Source organism: Neovison vison, chromosome 9 (assembly GCF_020171115.1).
Source record: "Neovison vison isolate M4711 chromosome 9, ASM_NN_V1, whole genome shotgun sequence".
NCBI lineage: Eukaryota > Metazoa > Chordata > Mammalia > Carnivora > Mustelidae > Neogale > Neogale vison.
This window is the reverse complement of record NC_058099.1, coordinates 49316301-49340070: the sequence shown is the minus strand read 5'-3', so window position 1 is coordinate 49340070 and position 23770 is coordinate 49316301. Positions and strand designations below refer to the sequence as shown.

General features: G+C 47.0%; 1 protein-coding gene across 2 annotated transcripts in view; it reads left to right on the top strand.

Annotated features, from left to right (window-relative positions):
* The first annotated feature begins 2887 nt into the window (after positions 1 to 2887).
* Positions 2888 to 23770, top strand: part of ACER2 (alkaline ceramidase 2) — a 33246-nt gene continuing 12363 nt past the window's right edge. For both annotated transcript variants that reach the window (XM_044265598.1, XM_044265597.1), the window contains exons 1-4: positions 2888 to 3088; positions 11550 to 11664; positions 12386 to 12527; positions 20462 to 20599. In XM_044265598.1, coding sequence (XP_044121533.1) covers positions 2981 to 3088; positions 11550 to 11664; positions 12386 to 12527; positions 20462 to 20599 — 503 coding nt within the window. In that variant the 5' untranslated portion in view covers positions 2888 to 2980. The remainder of the gene's footprint in view (positions 3089 to 11549; positions 11665 to 12385; positions 12528 to 20461; positions 20600 to 23770) is intronic.

Genomic DNA, 23770 nt, shown 5'->3' with positions numbered 1-23770 from the left:
GAACACGCACAAACTCTGTGGTTAATCCTGGTGGGATGACTTGGCAGCTGTAATCTCCATATTTCTATCAACAGATCCCCTAAGGATTGTCTAGAAGGAAACATGATTCCTATTGTCTGAACACTTTTGCTTGCAACCTCCAGGTAAGATCAAGAATCTGCTAGTATCACAATATGTACCCTAGGTTTGGAAGCATTCAGGAGTGAAGTGTAGTTAAGAAATGCTGCTTCACCAGTGTCTGGTAATTAACAATATGAGGACAGCAATGACTCAGTTGAAAAATGACTAAGTAAAAGAATAGAGATTCTGAGTGTGAAGAAATTAGAAGTCCTTAATAAGTTTGTTGTGTTCCCTTTTTATGTACACACAAGAGTGATAGAAATGTCTAAGTCTAAAAGCTCTCATTCAATAAATATTTAAAAGTCGAAAAGATTAAAAACCTTACAGAGGGTTTAACTGGGTATATCTTTTTTTCTAATAGCAGTTCTCAACATTTTTGATCTGAAGACTCCTTTTATACTGAAGATTGAGGATCCTAAAATTCTTTCATGTAGTAATATCAATCAGTATTTATCATATTCAAAAAAATTTTTGAAAGAGAGAGAGTGCTCATGTTCTTGTGGGGGGGGCAGAGGGCGAGGGAGAGAAATCTTAAGCAGGTTCCATACCCTGCACTGAGCCCCACGTAGGGCTTGATCTCACCACCCTGAGATCATGACCTGAGCCCAAACCAGGGGTTGGATGCTTAATGGACTGAGCCACCCAGGGACCCCTCACATTCAACATTTTTTTTAATTTTAAATTTTTAAAATTTTATTTATTTATTTGACAGAGAGAGAAATCTCAAGTAGGCAGAGAGGAGGCAGGCAGAGAGAGGGGAGAAGCAGGCTCCCTGCTGAGCAGAGAGCCCGATGTGGGGCTTGATCCCAGGATCCTGAGACCATGACCTGAGCGAAGGCAGAGGCTTAACCCACTGAGCCAACCAGTCGCCCCTTAATTTTAATTTTTTAAAAGATTTTATTTATTTGGGACAAAGCGAGAGAGAGAGAGAGGGAGAGGTGGGGAGGGACAGAAGGAGAAGCAGAGCTCCCAATGAGCAAGGAGCCCAATATGGGGCTTGATCCCAGGACTCTGAGATCATGACCTGAGCTGAAGGCAGATGCTTAACCAATTGAGGCAACAGGGCATCATATTCAACATTTAAAGAGACTTTTAGTACCAAAGAATATGCAAGCACAGATTTCATAAGCCATCAGATATAATGACATCATTCAGCCTCTGAAAAGCTCCGATGTGCACTGGGGAAAGAATGAGATCCAGAGAGGCGGATTTGTGTTGGCATGTCCACAGGAAGAGAGTTTCTACCTTGTGGATATTTATTTATTTGAGAGAGATCACACAGGCAGAGGGAGAGGGAGAAGCAGACTCATTGCCGAGGAGGGAGCCCGATGCAAGGCTCGATTCCAGACCCCTGAGATCATAACCTGAGCCGAAGGCAGAGGCTTAACCTACTGAGCCACCCAGGCAACAGATTTATTTCCACTTAAGTGCTGGAAGGAGTACAATGTGGAAAACTGGTGTTAGACCATTGGGAGCGCTGTGAGGCATGGAGAAATGAGCTGATTAAATGTCCTCTGTGGCCGTGAGGAATATTCCCCTCAACCCCCAGCTCACACCTGGTGTCCTATAGGCCTGAGTCATTCCAACCTTAAGAGAAGGTACCCGTGAACCTGGGTTCCAGCACGGTGGAACTGGCTGTCTAGGAGGAGAACAGAGTTGGGACAGAGGAATGAAGGAGTGTGATTTGCCCCCTGGGGAAGAAAGCTGGATTTTTCTGGAGACCAACGGAGGAGTTGGGGCTTATAGTTTATGGAGATCTGGGGAGGCCTGCAAATGCCTGTGTGGTTATCTGCTGGTGGAGAGAGGGCAGTCCCTGGGGAGCTCAGATGAGGCTTTAGAGACTACAGCAGCAAAGTAGTTACCAGCCAGTCTGAGATCATCCTGCATGAGTTTGATTTCTAGCTCTGCCTTACTGGCTGGAATGTCATTGTCACTAGAGCCCACTTCGCAGGATCCCCCTGAAAATAGTAAGTAAGGCACACATGGAAGTTCCTCAAACAGTGCCTGGTGTATCATCAATGCTATACATCTGCCATCATCTCTTGCACTTTGGATGCCCTGGAGAGGTCATACCTGTCACACCGTGTCCTCCGAGAGTTAATGGCTAAAGTTTCACCCTATGTTTAACTGAAGACCAGATTAAAGCCCTAAGGCTGGAGTCCAGGGCACCCAGAGCATCCTGGAAATTGCAGAAGTGCTCTACTGAACAGTGGGTGGCAGAGGCTGCTGTGGCGAAGGTCATCCAGCCGGCCACTCCACCCTGTAAGGTCTTCTTGCTCTAGCCCATGGCACTGGGTCCTGCTCAGCAAACCCTCACTGACTTCAGAGGGACTGAAGGCTTTTCTTTCTTGAGTGTGAGCACCGGCGTCCCACGCAGGGCACAGCCAGATCAGTGCCAAACTCCTTGAGAGTCCACCGGGGCCTGGATCCTTCAGTGGGTGGCGGGGAGTGGTGGCGCCTGTGTGTCTGAGCCGGGGAGGTGGGCGTGGGCAGGCATGGGCAGGCACGGGGCCGACCTTCAGGGCTTCTGCCACCTGCCATAGCACGGGTATCTAGACTTGCCCCGACCTCTGTCCGCGCTTCCCGACTGCCCCTCCTCCCCCACGCATCCCGCCCCCAGGGTGGGCGTGGCCTGCTCGTACCCTCGCCTTCCCCTCCAGGGGGCGGAGCTGGGGGAGGGGTCCACGAGTGAGTCACGTCCAACAGGCGGAGCTGAGCACTAGGGGGCCGGCTGGGGAGGCGCCACATCCGGCGGCTGACTCCTTGTGTATAAAACCCAGGCCGCAGTAGTCGGCTTCCAGCAGCAGCCCTGGGCTCTTTTCGGCTACGGGAGCAGCTGCTCCAATGCCCCACAGCGGCCATGAGCATCCCGCACTGGTGGGACCAGCTGCGGGCCGGCAGCTCGGAGGTGGATTGGTGCGAGGACAACTACACCATCGTGCCTGCCATCGCCGAGTTCTACAACACGGTGCGGGAGCGGGAGCTGGAGCGGGAGCGGGGATGGCAGGCGGACTGGAGGGAGGGGACCATTTCTAATCGTGGTTGCGCTGGGAACCTGGACATGGGTCCCTGCGTGTATTTGGGGTATGCTCTCTCCAGGGCCAGGGTCGATCCGTGCGCCCCCTTCTCTGCGCTCATTCCAGCTCTCCATCTGTCTGTCCTCTTCTGTCCCTATCCCGACATCTGGGCTTATTCACCCCTTGTCATTTCCTTCTGATGGCTCTATTGTCTTGTTTGACCGGCACCTGTCCCGAAGCCAATGGTCCGCGCCAGCCCCTCACCTAGTGGGTGACTCAGGGACTGGCGAACCCGCCGGGACAATTCCCTTCCTCCCCTAGGATCTCTGTGGCGTGACGCACTTGGGTCGCATTGTGCGGTTTCTCCCTGAATACCTGCTCTAGGAGGGGGGGGGGAGGGGAGTTCCCGGGCAGGTTTCAGGGGCAGGGCCCACTGCCACCGCGCTGATTGGCCCCGCCCCGCTAACACACCAATAATAGGTCGAATTACTTTGGGCCAGAATCACGTTGTTACTACTTCCCATGCCTTTAGTTTCCAGGCTCAGTCCAGCTCCCAAGTCAACTCCCCCAGGCCTATGCCCTCTCTAGCGATTAAGCCTGGGGAGTGAGAGGGAAGTTTGGGAGTGACTGTGTGCGTGTTTTGTGGGGCTTGCCTTGGTCCCAATACCGGCAGGCTGAAACTTCCCCACCGCAGTAGTGGGTGTTGCTGTTAGTATTTATGGGAGGGAAAGCTTGATGCTGGAAGGAAATGCCTCTTCTTTTCGCTGTGCGGTGGCTCAGGATTCTCAGACCAAATGGAAGACTCTGCATGGTCATTTCTGCGGCTGCCCAAACACACACAAAAAACCAGGAGCTCCTGGTTTACAAGTCCCTGTGAATTTGAGGTTATTCGTTAGGGTTTTCTCCTTGGATTTGCTGGAGAGAATGTACTTGGCATGAGTCAGTCTGGAGGTATCTCTGATGAGCTCGTCACAGCCCTTTCATTCATTGAAGATGAAGCTGAACTTTAGAGAAGGCAGCGGTCATCCTCACGTTTCTGGCGCAGTCCAAAAGCCTGCACTCTCCCTCCCTCCTCTCTCACAAATACTCCTGCTTCTTAATTATGACCAGGTTAGTTCTTCAAGAAAACCTGCCCTTTCCTGTCCATCGATCCTGTGAAAGACTAGTGGAGGTGGCTACAGGTCACCTGTTGAACCCCTTCCTTCAGAGCGTACCCTTAGGGGCACACAGTACCGGAGCTGGCTGGGTACTTTGAGTACCCAGTGCTCTTCAGTGTCCGTGGGTGATTAGCCTGGCTGGTCCTCCTGACAGGCCTTGTTCTTTGCAATACTCCTAAACCACAAAATTTGCTTTAGTCCATTAGAGAGCTTTAAATCTCAGAGAGGTGTTTGGTCTCCTGACTTTGTTGAGTCTGGGTCCAAAAGAGCTTAGCAAAAACTGTTTCCTTCTCTCTGTTTCCTTGCCCTACTTATCTTCTGAAGCTTATCACAGGACAAACGTGTGCTTCTCTCTCTCTTGTATTGAGGAAGACAGTGAACTATTACTTGGCGATAAATAGCTTATTAAATTCTCATTGGAAGGCAGCAGGTCTAATTATCCATTTTAGAATAATCATTACTAATTTTGAGGAGAAGTTTTGGGAACCGAAGATAAAAATCAGGGGATGACTGGGAGAAGGATCTAGAACCTTCTTAATGGGTCTTGGGTGTAGCACATCACTACTACAACTTACATCACTACTGGCTACCATTAATTGTTTGCTGGGTGTTCAAGCTCTGCTGTGTAGTGCACAATCACCCCAGGTGGTGGGCACTCGTCATTAGATCCATTTGAAAGGAAGAAACCAGGGTCTAGAGAGATGACACAATTTGCCAAGGTCAAGAAAATGGCAGAATTAAGAGTTAGACCTTAGTCCATTTGACTCTACAAAGATACTTATCCTGAGGATGCAAATGTCGCGTAGTTCCTTTTGACTTTTTAATTTTGCACAGCACAGCTGTTTATAATTCAGTCATTTTTTAACTGAAAACTCCTGCATTGGGACCCTTTGATCTACAGGATAGAACTCATGATGTTGGGTATGAAAAAGTTTGTGTAGTTATTTGTTACAGTTGTTTAAATGTTCACCTTAAAAATAAAATTTACTTGACCAGCAAACATGGATTTATTTTGGAGTAAGAGAAATTTGCCATTCAGGACAAGCAAGCTATAGCAAAAGCATAGGCGAGACCAATAAACAAAGGAGCAGAATGTTATCTTATGGTGAAGGAGGAAGTCGGGAGGGGTTGTTTTGAACTGGAGAAAAGCAAAGAGTTCAGGGTGATTGTTTCTCATTGGCTGAGGGGTAGGGGTAGTGGATTTCTTGTGGGAGATACAATGTATATCTTTCCCTCTTGGGACCTGGAATAAATTCCTTGGGGAATCTTCTGTTAGGGGTCTGTCATTCACATTGAGTGGTGTGGGCTTCCCCTTCCAGCCTCCCCAGGGAGCATTTCCAGGCAACTTCAGTGAGGTTTGCACTTACTAATTTTCACAAATAGTAGCACGATCAGGGTAAAAAAAAAAAAAAATCAGTATGCAAGTTATAAAGTGAAAAATCTGCTTTTTTGTATTATCTTTTCAGACCCTTTCTCAGGCATTGTACAAAACACGTGCATTTGTGTGAGTATATAAAATACATATGTTAAATGTGTACACCCAATATCTAAGTTTTTATTCAACCCGGTTGAGTTCATACTACACAGACTCCTTTCGATGTCTTCACTTAATAGTTCTTAGAGATGGTCCTAGATTGGCTCAAAGTTACCTTCCTCTTCACAATGTCTAATCAGTGTTCCACTGAAGGGACTGACCGTGATTTATCTAACCACTCAATCTCATATTGATGGACATGTAGGGTGGTTTCTGTTTTACGCTTTTGATTTGGTTTTGGAGCAGTGATGCAATAAATATCCTTATATCTGCTTCTGGGTGGACTTATACAAGTATGAATCCTCTGGAGGGAATTCTGGAGGAAATTGCTAGATCAAGGAGAGAGTTTGCTCAGAGACTGATAATCGTTGTTAAAGGGCCCACCAGAGAGAGTACCCTGGTTTATAGTATACTTGCACTGACAGGGTTTGGGTGGACAAAGCCTTTTGCTTTGGCGTCCTGCAAATCTCTATTGCCTCAAGACTTGTCATCATCCTTTGCTTCAGCCAAGCCCACATTTCCCTTCCAAGAATGTGTCATGTTCTTCCATAGCCATTTGCTTCTGCACATTTTGTACTGTTTCTTCCATCTACAAGTTTTATGGATGTGGGTTCCTTTTTATGTTTTAAGTTTCCAGGCTCTAGTCATACCAAATAGAAGGACTCGAGAACGCACTGCTTTAGAGAAAAGTAGGGTCTGCTTTTTAACCACTGGGCTTTGCTTTTGGGGACTGTCTTGCTGGGCAGTGACTCAGGGGCTCAGGAGGAAATCCACTGGTGCTGAAAAAAGTCTCGAAGCAAATTATCTGCATAAAACCAGTCCATCATCTGTTGCCTTTCCCAATGAGCTCTGCTACCCATCAAGATAAGGAAGGTAGTTCTTCTGATATGCTAAGGCCCATGTCCCCATAGGGCAGAATGACCTATATATTGGGTCTCTGTTCATGGCTAGATCTGTCTGTTTACTGGGCAGCTACTGTGTGCGTGTCACAGAGATCACACCTGCAAACAATCTTTTGGGTGGTGATGGCCAAACCCAGAGAGGTACACAGGTTGGCAAAGGTATTATTGGTATTCCACATGGGGTTCGGGTGCTGTGCAGGAATTTTGCAAGAAGTCTTCTGAGTGGGGTGGCCAACGTGTCGTCGTTTGTCCAGGCCTTGCCTGTGTCCCGGGGAACCCTCCTCAGTCCCAGGCAGGCCAGGACAGCTGATCATCCATCCCAGAGGCATGAGGGCAGCGATGGAATGGAGGATTAGACATCTGCATGCAGTTAAGAGGCCCAGACCTTCTACTCAGCCGGGGAATACCCCTTAGCTGTTTCTGAACCTTCTGTTCAGAAAATCGCACAGCCTGTTGCTTTGTCAGCATTTACTGTGCGCCTGGGAAAGCGCACACTCCCATGCGTTGGGAGGAGATTGCTGCCTGTTCCTGAGATTATTTTGGGGAGATGTTATGGAGGAATTCGTGGAATGAGGAACTTCCTAAGGAAATAATTAATACATTTTAAAATTGCGGTTTCCTTTTAATTAAAACAATCTGCTCTGCAGACATTAAGCTAATTAGTGCTCCAAAGCAACAACAGGCTTTCAAAAATACCCCTTGGCTGAACTATTCAACTTCAGTAACCCACACAAGTGTGAGGGGAAGTTTCATTTCTCAGACGAAATGGAGCCGCTGAATGTGTGTTTTAACCTGGACTTGTTTGCTTTTCTGTATTTCTTTCGGAGTTCCTTCCTCTTTTTGTCTCGGGGAGAGAGTGTCCCTCTAATTTGGTCTTTCCCTTTTCATAGACGGAGGGCTTTAAAGGCATGGTGGAGGTGGACCATCATTGTTAGGAGGGCTATGAAGAGGCAATAAGGTGATTTCTGTGTCATTGGGGAGAAGTTCAAATGGTGCTTCAAAGTTGAACGCCTTAATACGTGCATTAAAAAAAAAAATGTTTGAGGTCCCATGACTTTCCTGCAGGTGTAACGAATGACTTCATATCTTTGTGAAAAGTGTGCAAATACATTTAAACGTGTTTAACACAGAAGCCAGCATTGCACCGTATGTTACCCAGAATTTAAATACAAACTCGAAAAGGCAAAAACAAGTGAAGAACACAAGTTGACAAAGCCAGCTTGGGGGGACAGCTTAGCAGAGGGCTGTACTTGGCTGGAGCAAGGGAGATTGCAAGGGTTTGAGGCAATGAAGACGAGGTAAAAAGCAAAATGTGTCCCGCCCCCACCCCCACCGCTGACATTGCTGGAGAGGCTGGTCCCTGGGGCTCCTTCCCCTGGGGAAGGACTAGATACCCCCCCTCCCCACATGTGGCACTTACAGCAAGTGAGGTCAGTCTGTCTGAACTAAGAGAAGAAGTTTGGCGTAGCCTGTTGTTGGCCTGTTGTTGAAGGAGAGAAGTAGTAGAGTGATGATGTTCTAATATGTATTCACTTAAATGCAAGGAAAGGGACTGGAAGACTGAATCTGAGGGCAAAAGGTATCCCCTTCCAGCAGGATGGCAAGGAGACTTGAAACAAAATTACAGAACGGAACAGGAGAACACGTTTCTATCTAAAAGAAGAAAGATCAGGTTTTGAGTTATCTCTGGTATAATAATTCCGTTTTCTCCTTCTCCCCCTTTCATTCCTTCTCTGCTCCTGGAAAGGAGAGCCACATTTAAATCATATCACAGGTGCACAATGCAGGGATAAGTCAGAATTTTTAGAGAACCAGCGAAGAGTTCAGCCAAGGAGGTCGGAGTGTAGCTGGAGGGAAAGGGGGCGGGGAGTTGGAGGGGAAAATCAGCTCTGGGCGGGGGAAACAGCTTAGGGCCCGCCCCTGCTCTGTGGGTGATGGGCCACCTGCGGAGCCCTTCTGGGCGCTCATACATTGCCCCTTGTAAAACAAGGGATGGTCTTGAAGCACTCTCATTTTTACTCCCGAAGAACTCTCATTCTTTAAAGGATTCCTTGGAAAGTTAAAGGCTGGGATAGTCAAACAACAGCTTACTGCTGACAATGTATGCAGACTCTAGGCCCAGTTCCTCCTTACCTGCTGCTTAGTGACTGAGAGCGGCCCTCTTTCTAAGCCTGGAGACTGCACCCTGGCTGGGACATCTGACACCATTTATCCAGACCCTCACCCTGGGCTGCAAGTAGCTTATGGGCCTTTCCCGTGAGAAGGAGGAAAAGATCCCCATCAGAGCAGATGAACTAGAAGGAAAGTACCCTTTTCTGCACAACGGGGCAGCCCCACTGGGGATTTCAGGCTTCAATCTTAACCCCCCGTGGCAACCCTGCACCCATCCCGCCCCTGACCAGATTCCATTCCCTGACCATATTAGAAACCACGATCTGGTTCTCCACTTGCCACTGACTGAATTCCCTCCTCTCTTCCCTGCCTTTCTAAAAGTGGTGTCCCTTATAACCTTTCCTGCTCCCAGATGTTGAAAGAGGCCTGCCTGCCTAGGTCACTGACCGTCCCAGTCTTTACCTGTCTGCCTCAGGGGTCTGGTGTTGCTGAGGTGTTTGGTCCAGTTGTGCACATGCACACTTTCCTACATCTGGTAAAGCTTTTCTACCCAGGCTCCTTTAGTTCAACTCAGAACCCACCGGGCTGCCTCTGTGTTATTCAGCAGCGGGGACTGGACTGGTCTTTGGAAAGAGCCCAGGCTCTTGATTTTCTGGACTTCATCTGCCCCAGCCTCCTACCTGTGAAAGTTTTTTTCTAGTCCTTTTTTGTGGAATCCTCCTACCCTTCCGCAGCGGTGTGCTCCGTTCGACTTAGCTGTGGTTTTCCCACTCTGCACGCTTCCTCTGCCTGCTCTCATTTAGGAGTCACAGTTAGAAAGGAAACTTCAAAAGCTGAATGTCCCCACCACTTTGTACCTTGGAGGATGGCCTTCATTAAGAACAAAAACAACCAGAAAATAACACGCGTTGGCAGAGTGGTAGAGCTACGAGAACCCTTGTACGGGGCTGGTGGAAAGGTAACACGGTCCAGCCACGGTGGGAAACAGCTTGGCGGTTCCTCAGTAACTTAAACATGGAGTTACCACGGGATCCAGCAATGCCAAGTTGGGCGTATACCCAGAAGAAAACAAGTACGTGAATGTTCATAGCAGCCCCATTCGCAACAATCCATTAATGAGGGAACAGATAAACAATGTGGTCTTCAGATGAAGGAATATTATTTGGCCATGAAAAAGCAGGAAGTACTGAACGCACCACAACGTGGATGAACCGTAGACACGATGTGCTAAGTCAAAGAAGCCAGACACAAAGGTCATAGACTGTGTGACTCCACTTTCATGAAATACCCAGAAGAGGTACACTCACAGACACAGAAAGCAGATCAACAGTTGCCAGGGGCTGGGCTGGGGGGTCAGGAGGGAGTGGAAAGTACCTGCTTAATGGGTGTAGGATTTCTCTTTAGGGTGATGAAAGATTTTAGAGCTAGACGGAGGTGATGGTTGCGTATTCCAAGGGCATATAATGACATAGAGTTGTACACTTTAAAATGGCTAATTTTAGGGCACCTGGGTGGCTCAGTGGGTTAAGCCGCTGCCTTCGGCTCGGGTCATGATCTCAGGGTCCTGGGATCGAGTCCTGCATCGGACTCTCTGCTCAGCAGGGAGCCTGCTTCCCTCTCTCTCTCTCTGCCTGCCTCTCCGTCTACTTGTGATTTCTCTCTGTCAAATAAATAAATAAATAATCTTTAAAATGGTTAATTTTATGTGATCTGAATTTTGCCTCGATTTAAAAAAAAATGGGGGGAAAAAAACAGGAGCTGGCTGTGACCTCCTAAAAACAAGAAGACAAAAAAATACCTTAAAAAAACCCCTAGAGCTGAGGTTCCAGAGTTAGGCTGACCTGTGCGGTCATCCCTGGGCACTTGTGGATGTTGAGCACGTGGAGTTTGGCTGGTCCACATAGAGACGGGCTGTAAGTATGAAGTTCACCCTGGACTTCAAAGCTTTATGTGAAAATAAATGGAATGGAAAATGCCTCATTAATGATATTTAAATAGTGATTAAGTGTTGAAATGACAATTTGAATATACTAGAGAAGATACGTATATTTTTTGAAAAGCCAAATGCAACCCCCCGCCCCCCAAGATAATAGGCTTAAATCCACACTAAAATCTGAAAGTTAGATCTTTACCTAAAAGTAGGTTTGATTACGGGAAGAAACTGACAAAGGCAGGCACAGGAAACTAGGAAGCATCCTGCCTTGTGTGAGTGTGGGAGGAAAAAAGCTAGGCTTGCTAGCAGAAATTTTGGGGAGCTGGAATGTCTAGTCCTTGCTTCCATATTAAACTTTATTTTTTACCATTAGTTAGGGTAGGCCTCACTTTTAAAAACGTACGTTCAAGTAGAGCAAAAGGCTTTATAGGTAGTCTTGTGCAGAAAAAGAAGATTCTTGGAATCTGGACAGGGGGCTGGGCAGCCTTTGTAGCTTGATCATGGGAGTAGCTATAAAAATGCTGCGAAGAGACAGGAAGAAGCCCCCAAATGGCCATTAAAGAAGGCTTAGATTTCCCCGTATCTGCAGTTAAAAAATAAAAAATACATACATACATACATACATAAATAAAAGAAGTAACAGCTTGAACAAGATGTGTGGCCACATCCATCTCAGTTTGGAAGAAGGGTCATATCTGGAACACGCTGTTTTGTTTCTTTGCCCTTTTACTTAATATTCATCTTTTCATTTTACATCCCCCCTCCCTCCCCCAGATCAGCAACGTCTTATTTTTCGTTTTACCGCCCATCTGCATGTGCTTATTTCGCCAGTACGCAACATGCTTCAACAGTGGCATCTACCTAATATGGACGCTCTTAGTTGTAGTGGGTAAGTGGATTCGTGTCGGAGCAGGGGCCGAAAGGGAGGAAATGGAATTCTGCACACTGCCTGTCCTAGTTGAACATTATGTTTTTGTAAACCAGAGTCACCCTGACGTCTTTGTGACCTTTTATTTTGCTTTGACGCCCGAAGGAGGACGCTTTTGAACACGGGCTGCATACCGGGGTGACTCTAATGATCACTTCATGGCTTACGTCTGTAACCCTGTTGGTGCTATGCCAGCGCCATTTTCTGAGGACTTCGGAAGAAAATCACACACACAAAGAGATTGAACTCTGATGAGACTTTAGTCTAATGGATCAAAACAAAAAAAAGAAAATTCTCTATGTTTGATCTTTCATTGTTCTGGGAAATGCTTGTATAATTTCCATTTCCTTCCACAGGCAGATTGGGAATTCTTAACAGTGAGAGAATGTTGACTTTTATTGACTGCCTCTTCCCCTGAAGCCTCCGAGGAGGAGGACAGAGTGTTTAACTGTGGCATTATTCGAGTTCTGATGTGCTGACCTTGGGGCCCTGCTTGAAATCCTCTTTTTAGGCTTCAAGTCTGCATGCCTGGGGGGTGTGTGTTTCTTCCTTCAGCTGCTTCTTTCAGTGAGAATGTGATCTGGTGATTGTGACAGTGGTTGGTCCAATGGCTGGCCTGTGTTGAATTTGTGAGTCTGTTCTTCTATGGTGACCTTTTTTTACTGGTTGTCATTGATTCTAGGAATTGGATCCGTCTACTTCCACGCAACCCTAAGTTTCTTGGGCCAGATGCTCGATGAACTTGCAATCCTTTGGGTTCTGATGTGTGCTCTGGCCATGTGGTTCCCCAGAAGGTACCTACCAAAGGTCTTTCGGAATGACAGGTAAGCGTGTGCTACAGTTTTGTATTTACTGCTGAGTGCAGGACCCAGTGTCAGGAAAACCGCAGGCAGTGCAGCCTCACCTGTGATGAGCTTATCAGATACTTGTTTAATGTCCAGTCTTTATTCTGTCAGACCGTAAACTGACGAAAGAGGGAATTTTAATATGTTTGGTGAAGAATTGATGGGCTATTAGGGATAAAAAGTCAGATGTCTCCCTCATAGGATATGAACAAAAGTAGAAAGATTTTCAATGGGGAAGAAATTACTGAATGGTAGTTCAAAGACCTTTGATTTTCTGCTAGAACATTTCCTTGAGTCCAGTCCAGTTCTTTGACTTGATAAGTTTATAGAAGAATTCCATTAAGGAATTGGTCCTTGTAGCTGTAGATCCCGTGATTGTCAAATGGTATTGGTTTTACTTCTGCTAAGATCTAAACACACACACACACACACACACACACACACACACCCCTCCAACCTGGAAATCCAGAATTTCAGGAAGGGATGCATTTCAGTGTCTGTTGTGAGGCTTAAATGGTTATTTATCCAGTAAATATTTTTTTTAAACAATTAATATGCATTTTTTTCTAGGCACTGGAATATAGCGGTAAATAAAACGGTGGAGTCTCTACCTTTGGTGAGCTCATACTGAAGTTGGGAAGCCTACAAATCAATGAACAAAGAAATAATGCAATGTTAGGATAAGTGCTATGGTTAAAAAATGAAGCTGGACAGGGAGTAGAGGTGACATAGGGTGCTCATTTGGAGTTTAGTCAGGGAAAGCCTTTCTGAGGAGCTCTATGAGGTTTGTCAATATCTGAAGGAACCAGAGAAAGTCAACCTCATAAAGATGAGAAATGCTTCTAGAACATATGACCCACATATATTTCTTTGTAGGACACTATGTTTTATATGGACCCATATGTATATGGATAAATATTCTAAACATGGCTTCAGTTAAGCAAGCTGTGTGTACCTGGGGAAGAGCTATACTAGGAGAAAAGAACTCCCTACAGTTTTCCTGGTGCTGTGAAGAGGAAGAGGAATTTTGGAGCTATTAAAGCTAAAGGCTGTTCTCTATGGATGGAGGTCGGGAAGTGTCCATAAAACATTGCTGGCTGCAAAAAGCACATGGTAGAACTGTGTGGGGGATATATATATATAATAATTTTAGAACAAATTAGCTAATTTCTTTTCAAGTTTATGACTGTGTGTGTGCACAGAAATGCCTAGTGTAGGGCACCTGGGTGGTTCAGTCAGTTAAGCGTCTGCCTTCAGCTCAGGTCATGATCCCAGGGTCCTGAGATCAGGTCCTGTCTCGGGCTACCTGCTTGGTAGGAAGCCTGCTTCTCCCTCTCCTATTCCCCCAGCTTGTGTTCCCTCTCTTGCTGTGTCTTTCTCTGGCAAATAAATAATAAATAAAATTTTCAAAAAAAAAAAAAAAAGAAAAGAAAGAAAAAGAAAGAAAAGAAATGCCCAGAGGAGGAGAATAAACAACCACTATCATTGGCTATTCTTAGGAATGGGGGAGGGCGTGGGGGAGAGATCTTCCACTTTTGCCTTTAATCTACTGTTGTGCATTTTTTTTTTTTAAACAAAAAGCACATGTTACTTTTTAATACTAAAAATGTGCTTTTCAACGAGGTAGGGAGAAAACATACTTCAGGTGAAGTAGCTGTATGGTGTTCATTGTACAGGACAGGATTTGAATTACATAGTATTTTCTTTGAGTATCATGGAGCAGATAAAGGATCCTCAAGATTACTTATCCAAAAAACTAGAGTGAGCAAGCCAGCTGTTGACAAGAGGGGACAAGAAAGGCGTTCCCGGTCTCAGGAGAAACATGGTCTCCCTTGGCTATGGCCTTCTCCTCAGTGGAGGAAGGAGGCTCAGTGTGTGGCAGGTTGGCTTGGACGGTCTACAGTTCCTTGTCTTGTTGTGCTTGCTTGTCTGGCTGCAGGAGAATGAGTGGGGTGCTTAGGAAGCCTGATGAGGTGGAGAAGGGGGGCAGGGTGAGGGCGGAGGCAGGCAGTGCCAAGTAGCGTCCTGAGGGGACTTCACAGCCAGGGGCTCTTAGGCTCTGGTGGAGGAACATCATTTACCTTGGCTTTTCCTGTCATGTCGGAAGGTGGCCACCAGTCTCCACCATACTTGCCCTTAGCCTGGTGGGTGGTAGGCAGAGAGCTGAGGAACCTCTTTGCTCTTAGATCTGATCTTTCAAGTCCTGGGAGCTGAGTGGGAAGCCACAGACCGGGGAATGGTTTTGTTCGTGGCTCTCTGGGGATGCCACTTGAAATTCCACGTGATTGTTTTTAGAGTGTTCATAGTAGAGAACTTTTTTCTTTTCCATTTTTCTTCTTCTTCTTCCTTTTTTTAAGTAGGCTCCACACGCAGCAGGGAGCACAACACAGGGCTTGAACTCAGGACCCTGATTTCCCAGACCTGAGCTGAGATCAAGAGTAGGATGTTTAACCACAAACTGAGCCACCCAGGCAGCCCCTGTCTTTTTCATTTCTTGAAGTGAGGAGTGAGGGAATGTTCCGAGCCAGAGAAAAGAAAATGGGATAATGGATGTAATTTCTAAGCTTACCAACTTTAATAAAGAAACCAAACCATGGGACAGAGAGGTGAAGAGGTGACTGCTTGGGACACTTCTCTTGCTGGCACCATTTCTCTGGGAAGACGTGACCCCACTGTCTTCAGCTTCAGAAGAGTCCTTTGGAGCCCTGAGCACCACAGAGGTCGATGTCCCTGGCTTGGGTGACTCCCTGGGATTGAATCCTAGCTTCCCTGCTTACAAACGGTGTGACTTGTCTGGACTCTTCCGCTTTCTGTTTCCTCATTTGTCAAATTAAATAATCCTCTCATGAGAGGCTCTTGCTGGGCACCCTGGAGCACTAGAAACATGGTGGGTGCTCAGAGTTCGCTTCCAGTACTGCCAGTAGCACATGGAGATTTCTGCCTGGCATTTTTTTTTTTTTTTTTAAGATTTTATTTATTTATTTGACAGACAGAGATCACAAGTAGGCAGAGAGGCAGGCAGAGAGAGAGGGAAGCAGGCTCCCTGCTGAGCAGAGAGCCCAATGCGGGGCTCGATCCCAGGACCCTGGGATCATGACCTGAGTCGAAGGCAGAGGCTTAACCCACTGAGCCACCCAGGTGCCCCCTGCCTGGCGTTTCTGACATGCACACACACGTTGAAGGAAAAAATGGGAACTGTAGATGCAGATAAAGAAAAGGCGTGTGTTACGGGAAAGCAGCACACGATACATAAGGATTTCAACCCTTCAACTTGCCAGTGACGGGGAGCAAGACGACCAAACCCCTTTTTGTGGGCCTCACTGCCCAGGACAGGGGGACCAGTGCAGCTCTGAGTCCAAGTGGCAGCCAGACCAAGACTATGTCAAAACCAGGATTTCCATAGATCAAGGATCATGTGGCTTAGCTGTCCAAGTTTACCAGTTAATGTCTCTTTTTGTGACCTACACTTTGCTGGAATATTTTTTTCTTTTTTAAGATTTTATTTATTTATTTATTTTTAAGATTTTACTTATTTATTCGACAGACAGAGATCACAAGTAGGCAGAGAAGCAGGTAGAGAGAGAGGAAGGGAAGCCGACTCCCTGCTGATTAGAGAGCCCGATGTGGGGATCAGTTCCAGGACCCTGGGATCATGACCTGAGCCGAGGACAGAGGCTTTAACCCACTGAGCCATCCAGGCGTCCCTGCTGAAATATTTCTAAAAACACATTAAAAGTAGTTCCCATGTGAGATTCCTGGAGAAGGGGCAGCAGAGTGTGATGGCTGAGTGTATCCGACAGACATGGCTTTGGGTAATAGGTTTTTGTTTTTTGTTTTTTTAAATTTTTAAATTTTTTTAAAAGATTTTATTTATTTGTTTGACAGAGATCACAAGCAGGCAGAGAGGCGGGGGGGATGGGGGTGGCGGAGAAGCAGGCTCCCCACTGAGCAGAGAGTCTGATTTGGGGCTTGATCCCAGGACCCTGAGATAATGACCTCAGCTGAAGGCAGAAGCTCAACCCACTGAGCCACCCAGGCGCTCCCCCCCACCTTTTTTTTTAAAGCTGGTACCTCATTGTGCTTATCTGTAAACTGCAGATATTAAGAGTACCTTATTGAGCTGGAAATCTAGGGGGAGATCCTAGAAGATGTCTAGTATCTTGTCCAGAGTAAGGACTCAGTAAGTTATCAGGAATGGCTAAAATGGATAAGTGTTTTTGAAAAATGTCTAGAATAGCAGGGCAATTATTAAAGTTTACCATATAAATAGGAATAATTGGCCAGTTAAAAAAAAATCCTTCTGTCTTGCCTAGAATGTCCTAAGAATCGTCATACACTCAGCTGTTGATGATTATTAGTAATGCTTAGACATTTTTGTTGTGAGGAAAAAAAACCTCCATAGAACAAAGAACTATGATGGGTGAATTGTTTCCATTTCTTATAGATTTATCCGGCTGTGATTTTTACGATTTTGCCCTCACTTTATAACCCCATCCAGTTTTTGAGTCCCGAATTACCAGGTTGGGGTCTGGCCATGCGGCTCTGGCTGGATGACTGTGGACCTGGGCCTTGGACTCTCTGGGCTTTATCAGTTCCTTCCTTAGAAAAGGACATGGAGGGACCTGCCAGGACCAGATGCTGTAATTCTGTGACTATCTTGGGCAGGGGTTGTTCTACCTAGATTACATTTTAGTCCTAAAAGTTAGTTTAGGGCGCCTGGATGGCTCAGTGAGTTAAAGCCTCTGCCTTCGGCTCAGGTCATGATCCCAGGGTCCTGGGATCAAGCCCCGCATTGGGCTCTCTGCTCTGCAGGGAGCCTGCTTCCTCCCCTCTCTCTCTCTACTTGCTTCTCTGCCTACTTGTGATTTCTCTCTCTCTGTCAAATAAATAAAATCTTTAAAAAAAAGTTAGTTTAAAGCCATGGTTTTTTTTTTTTTAAGATTTTATTCATTTATTTATTTGAGAGAGAGAGAATGAGAAGGGGAAGGTGAAGGGAGAAGCCGACTCCCTGCTGAGCTGGGAGCCCAATGTGGGACTCTATCGTGGGACTCTAGGATCATGACCTGAGCAGTTTCTCTACCAATTGAGCCACCCTAAAGGCACCGTAAAGCCGTGGATCTTAACCAGGGACATTTCCATTCCTTGAGGGACGTCTGGGAAGTTTGTGAACAGGTTTTGGTGGTTGCCATGATGGAGTTTTTATCATCCATAAAATCCTTTGCACTTTGGAAGAGTAAAAGGGGCATTGCCAGGTATTTGCTGCAGAAAAGGAGCACAGGCTCATGGAAACACCAGCAGCAGCTTTGTTACGTTATGTTGTTGGTGTTGGCTGTTTTGATTTGGGGGAATCGAGGAAGCCGGGGTGATCGGGGTACCCTGACCTGGTGTTCCACTTTGAGACCATAATAGGCTGGAAAGTAGAGAGGCCGACCAGAGACAGGGGTTGCCAGGTTCATCGACATGACAACATTTTGTCAGAACCCTTCGCTCCTGGGTGTGGCCAGCTCTCTTGTCCCCAGGTCCTCAGGTGACTCGCGTCAGGTGGGCTGTCTCCGTGGCTTGTGTGGACTTCTGCCGGTTGCCGTGTTGTCTGCTTGGCCGCCTTTGTGAAGCGCATTCCTCCGCAACCTCTGGACCGTCGTGGGCGGTGTCTGGCTCTGTTCTCCTTAAAGCAAGTTTGGTCAAGCTTGCTGCCTTTGAACTGTTTGGTAATACCCTCCAGAGCCTTTGGGGATTGCTACACCAGCCCCGTCAGGTTTTCCCTGAGAGGAGCTATTATTCACAGTAACACTATTTAAAATAGCATTTACTCTCAAACACTGGGAATGTAACAGTTAATAGTGGATTTTATTAGCACATGCCATGTACCAGGCACTATGTTAAGGGCTTTAATGCTTCTAGAAACACCATAGGGTAGCGGGTCTTCATTTTTATATGGGAAACACAGGGTTTCAGAACTTGCCAAGAGGTACCACAGTTACTAAGTGATGAAAGCAGCAAGCGAACCCACAGCTGTTAGCTGGAAAATCTGTGCTTACATCACTGTTGCCTTCACTAACTCTTGAATGGTTGATCTAAAGAGTTAATGCAACTTACAAGCCTTTTTTTTTTTTTTAAATTTATTTATTTGACAGAGAGATCACAAGTAGGCCGAGAGGCAGGCAGAGAGGTGGGGGGAAGCAGGCTCCTCGCGGAGCAGAGAGCCCGATGCGGGGCTCGATCCCAGGACCCTGAGATCATGACCTGAGCTAAAGGCAGAGGCTTTAACCCACTGAGACACCCAGGCACCCCTATAAGTGGTTTTTGTTTTGTTTTTATTTTTTGTTTTGTTCTTTTTTTTTTGTTCTGTTTATCCAATCTAAAAAGGCTGAAAAGCTCAGTACGGATTATAGAACCTCAAAAACCCAGTGAAAGAGTTATGGTGGGTCTCCAAGGGTCATTTGCAATGATGAGGGGTGGGGGTTGGAGGGGAGCTGCGGGCTGTCATCCTCCGGCTGGAGCAGCCTTTCCTCCAGTAATTTCGGATGCCAGCCAAGGCCAGGAGGAAAACATGATTCTCCTGAGGATTTGCTGCCTGGAGGACCCTTTCCTGCATTCGTATTTTCTCTCTGGTTGAAGTTCAGGGCTACAATTCTTGTTCATTCCGGTCAGAAAGTTGGCAGCTTGATCAATGATTTCCTGCACCTTGATGATAAATGGTTTTCCTCTTTAAGAGATAAATTTGTATTTTGGAGGTTTCAATGTACTTTGATTTCTTTATAATGGAATTTCATTCAAATGAGTTTCCGAACTGTGACCTGTTCCAGGGCTTGCAGCCAAAGTAAATTGCCAAAGTAAATTGTGCTAATGAGAATAAAAGAAACTTCAGGAAAATCATGTGCTCCTAAATTTCAGTCATGGATGAGACCTTGGGGATCATCTAGTCCAGCCTTTTCATTTTATAGATAAGGAAATGGAGTCCCAGGGAGAGAAGAAGGAGCATGTCCAGGATCACGTCGCCACTTCTGGCTCTTTCTACTGAAAGTACATCCACTGAAGGGTGGGGGGGTGGTATTTTCTTGCTTCTTTTTTTTTTTTTTTAAGATTTTATTTGAGAGAGGAGGAGAGAGCATGTACATGTGTACATGTCCAAGAGTGAGGGGAAGGACAGAGGAGGAGGGAGGAGAACCAGTAGACCCCCTACTGAGCATGGAGCCCCTCTGGGGGCTCAGGGGCTCATTCTCCCGACCCAGAGATCATGACCTGAGTGGGAATCAAGAGTTGCCTGCTTAATGCACTGAGCCACCCAGGTGTGCAGATTCTTTCTTTTAAACTAGGGAACGTTGTGGTTTGTAAATGATCCCTGTTTTCCTTATAAGGCTCCTCCAGGTTCACCTTGTCGAATGGAAACTGGCAGGCTGGGCCCTGTGAGCCAGAAGGGTCCACTGCCTGCTTTTGCAAATCAAGTTTTATTGGTGCACAGCCACGCCCATTCCCTTCCCGCCCGTCCGCAGGGGCAGACTTGGGGAGCTGCGGAGGTCCTAGGACCTGCAAAACCCAAACCGTTCCCGCTCTCACCCTTTACAGAAAGACTTTGCTAGAACCTGCTGTACAACTTCTGAAAAACATCTAGAAAGTCAAGGAACACTAAGAAAACAGTTACCCATGTCTGACCCTCGGGGACTTAGATGGATTCTCATTTTACCATTGTCCTGGCGAAATGGCTGTCAAATTTGTGGTTATTTTCTAAGGGCGAACTGCTAGAAGTGGAATTCCTGAGCCCGGGAGCGGGAGTGGGTTTGAGACTCCCGGCCCTCGGGGCGCAGCTCACTTCTCCGCTCGCTCTCCTGCCCGCGAGCCTTGCACTCTGCCAGCATTCACCAGACCCGCCAGAGCGCCGCGGCTAACGGTTTGGTTTACTTTCGTTGATTCAGGGGTAGGTTCAAGGCAGTGGTCTTCGTCCTTTCTGCGGTGACGACATGCCTGGCGTTCGTCAAACCCGCCATCAACAACATCTCTCTGATGACGCTCGGGGTTCCTTGTACTGTGCTGCTGGTCGCGGAGCTGAGGAGGTGGGTGTCTTTGTTCTTCCCGCTAACCCCCGACTGTCCCTGGGCTGGGAACACAACAGCGTCTGTGTTTTTTGGGATTTGTTTGTTTGTTTTAGATTTATTTATTTGCGCGCGCGAGAGAGCGTACAAACAGGGCAAGGAAAGCGGGGGAGGGAGACTCCCAAGCAGACTCCCTGCGGAGCTCAGAGCCGGACGCTGGGCTCGATCTCATGACCCAGAGATCATGACCTGAGCTGAAACTGAGCCAGATGCTTAACCGACGGCACCACCCAGGTGCCTGGCTTCTGTTTTTTGTTTGCTTTTGGGGTTTTTTTTTTTTACTGCCCTCAAGTGTGGAAGAGGCGTTTAACTCTTCACGTAGAGTTAGTTCCTGACTGTCGGGTTGGGAGCACATTGGATGGTTTAGCTCAAAATGTTAATGCTCGCACCTCCAGAAAGAGGCGAGCAGCTGCTTCATAGGTGCAGTGCATTAGCTCGCTGAGCAGGAACGTCTCAAGGACGTGGCGGGTGCCTAGGCCAGCCTGCAGGACTTAATTCTGTACAAAGAATAGATTTGTTCAGAGGAGAAGACCAGGGAGAAAAGTCCTAATGAGGCTGTTGCATTCACACACAGAAGGAAAAAGAAATGTCTGTATGTAAGGCAACAAGGACTCCAGGCAGAGTACCGGGGACGGCGCTAGTCTCTCTGACACTTAGTGTCTTAGTTAAAGCCTGTCCGGTAAAGCCTTCGCTATTTGCGTAAGGATTTTCCTTTGGGAAGTTGTATGCTCAAGTTTAGGTTGATATCCAGAAACAATTTAGCCTTGTGTGTATATGACTTCTCCTCTAGCCCCAAAAGGCATCAAATCTGCACCCTCATGGTGGTACTCAGAAAATGCTGCTTGTTCTTTGTGCCCATCTTGAGAAGTGCATTTTGATTCATGACTTTCTCCTGGTATCTGTCTTCCTTTGTGTGAGAGAAAGCAACAGCTTTCTCGCAGTCTCTGCTTTGAGAGGAGACATGTGGTTCTTCCCACTGCTTTGACTCCGGCGGCTGCTTTGAATGTTGGCCATACCAGGCAGGGTCAAAGGTGACTGAAGAATTTAAAATAGTGTCTGGCAGAGGAAGGGTGCTGTCCAGTCTTGTCTGTTGGCTTTCCCCAGTAGCCTTGAAGGAGTGGAAAATGGAAAGACTGGTTTCAGAACACTAACAGGATTTTGAAGCTCTTTGGAAAACGCACAAATTGCCAATAAAGAAAACTGAAATGGATTTGTAATCGTCCAGGGGTGCTGGCTGATATTAGGCCCGAATTGGATAGAATGCTGAGGACTTCGTTCTCTTTCTTGAGAATTCATTGCAATCTAGTTCATTTTAACTCTTGATGCTATGTTTTGTCCTAAAATTTTGTTAATTTTACACCAGCAGCTTAAGGGAAGGGAAAATATTTTTAATTCAGGGTTCTTCAATAAGGACAAATGAGGGAAGACAGTGGTTAGGGGCAGATTACGGTTTGAATAAATTCTGCTTCATGAGTGTTGCTTTTAAGCAGGGAAACATTTTCCTTATTAAGATTTTATTTATTTGAGAGAGAGAGAGAGAGAGAGTGCGTGTGCACGAGCAAGGGGAGGGGCAGAGGGAGAAGCAGGCTCCCCACTGAGTAGGGAGCCTGACGTAGGACTTGATCCCAGGAGCCTGGGATCATGACTTGAGCCAAAGATGCTTCAACGGAGCCACCCAGCTACCCACATTTTCTTTTAATACTCTAATCTTTGTACGTGATTACAAAGGAAATCATCCGTTCCATACTTAAAAATCTTAGCCTCCGAAAAGCTAGCCTTCCTTCCTGCCAGGTCTGTCAGCCTCTGGATCCTTCCGTCCATTCTCCAATTCATACTTTATTCCTGTAAATGGCCTCCTGGGTCCTCACCCCTCCTTAAACAGTCCTTCCCATTGGAGCCTCTCTTGTCTTCCCCGGCTCTCACCTGTGCCCAGTCCAGGTCTGTCTTCAACCACCACCCTGTCTCTCTTGTCTGTCACAGACCAGCGTTTTAGAAGTGCGTATTATATCTATAAGTGATTTTTACACCCAACAAGGGGCTTGAACTCAAGATCCTGAGATCGAGAGTCACATGCTCTACCCACTGAGCTAGCCAGGCGCCACAGCCCAATGTCTTTAAAAGTTGCCTTTAGGGGCGCCTCGGTGGCTCAGTGGGTTAAAGACTCTGCCTTCGGCTCAGGTCATGATCCCGCGGTCCTGGGATCGAGCCCCACATCAGGCTCTCTGCTCAGCAGGAAGCCTGCTTTCCCCTCTCTCTCTCTCTGCCTGCCTCTCTGCCTACTTATGATCTCTGTCAAATAAACAAATGAATCTTTAAAAAAAAAAAAAAAGTTGCCTTTAGGGGCGCCTGGGTGGCTCAGTCGTTAAGCGTCCGCCTTTGGCTCAGGTCATGATCCCAGCGTCCTGGGGTCGAGCCCCACATCAGGCTCCCTGCTCCTCGGGAAGCCTCCTTCCCCCTCTCCCACTCCCCCTGCTTGTGTTTCCTCTCTCGCTGTCTTTCTGTCAAATAAATAAATAAAATCTTTAAAAAAAAAGTTGCCTGCATCCCTCAGCTCTCTTTTCTTCTCCAGCCCACTGCCATCTAGCTTCTGCCCTGGGGGTTGTATGCCCAGTGGCGGTTCCTCAGCCCTCCTGTATCTTACGTGCTCTTCACTCAGCTCTTTGCACAGTTCACGCCCCGCCTGCTTGACTGCTCTTCCCCATGCCTGCCGGGAAGCCACACCCCGGGGACTCCGCTCACTCTGCGGCCACTTCTCTTCAGTCTCTGACAGGAGCTCCTAGTTTGCAACACAGGTTTGCACGTGGGGGTCCTTCAAGGTGACCTCTGCTTTGGCTTTCCTCTCTACACTTGGCCCTGGAAGATCTCATCGACAGCCACAGTGTTCATTACCAAACATGTGCCAATGACTCCCAGGTGTGTGTCTGCCTCTGTCCTTCCTTCTACCTTCACCGTGGCGTGGCTAGACGCTTGCCTCACCTCTGCCCTCATAGCCATCTTGAATTCAAGCAGGTTCCTGATCCAACTTTTCTGGTTCTGGTTCTCCTAGTATTTCCAGCTGCAGTGAATGGGAGTACCATTTACCTGTTTGCTCAAAGCAGAGGTGTACGCCCTCTTCCTTCCCTGAATGTCCCA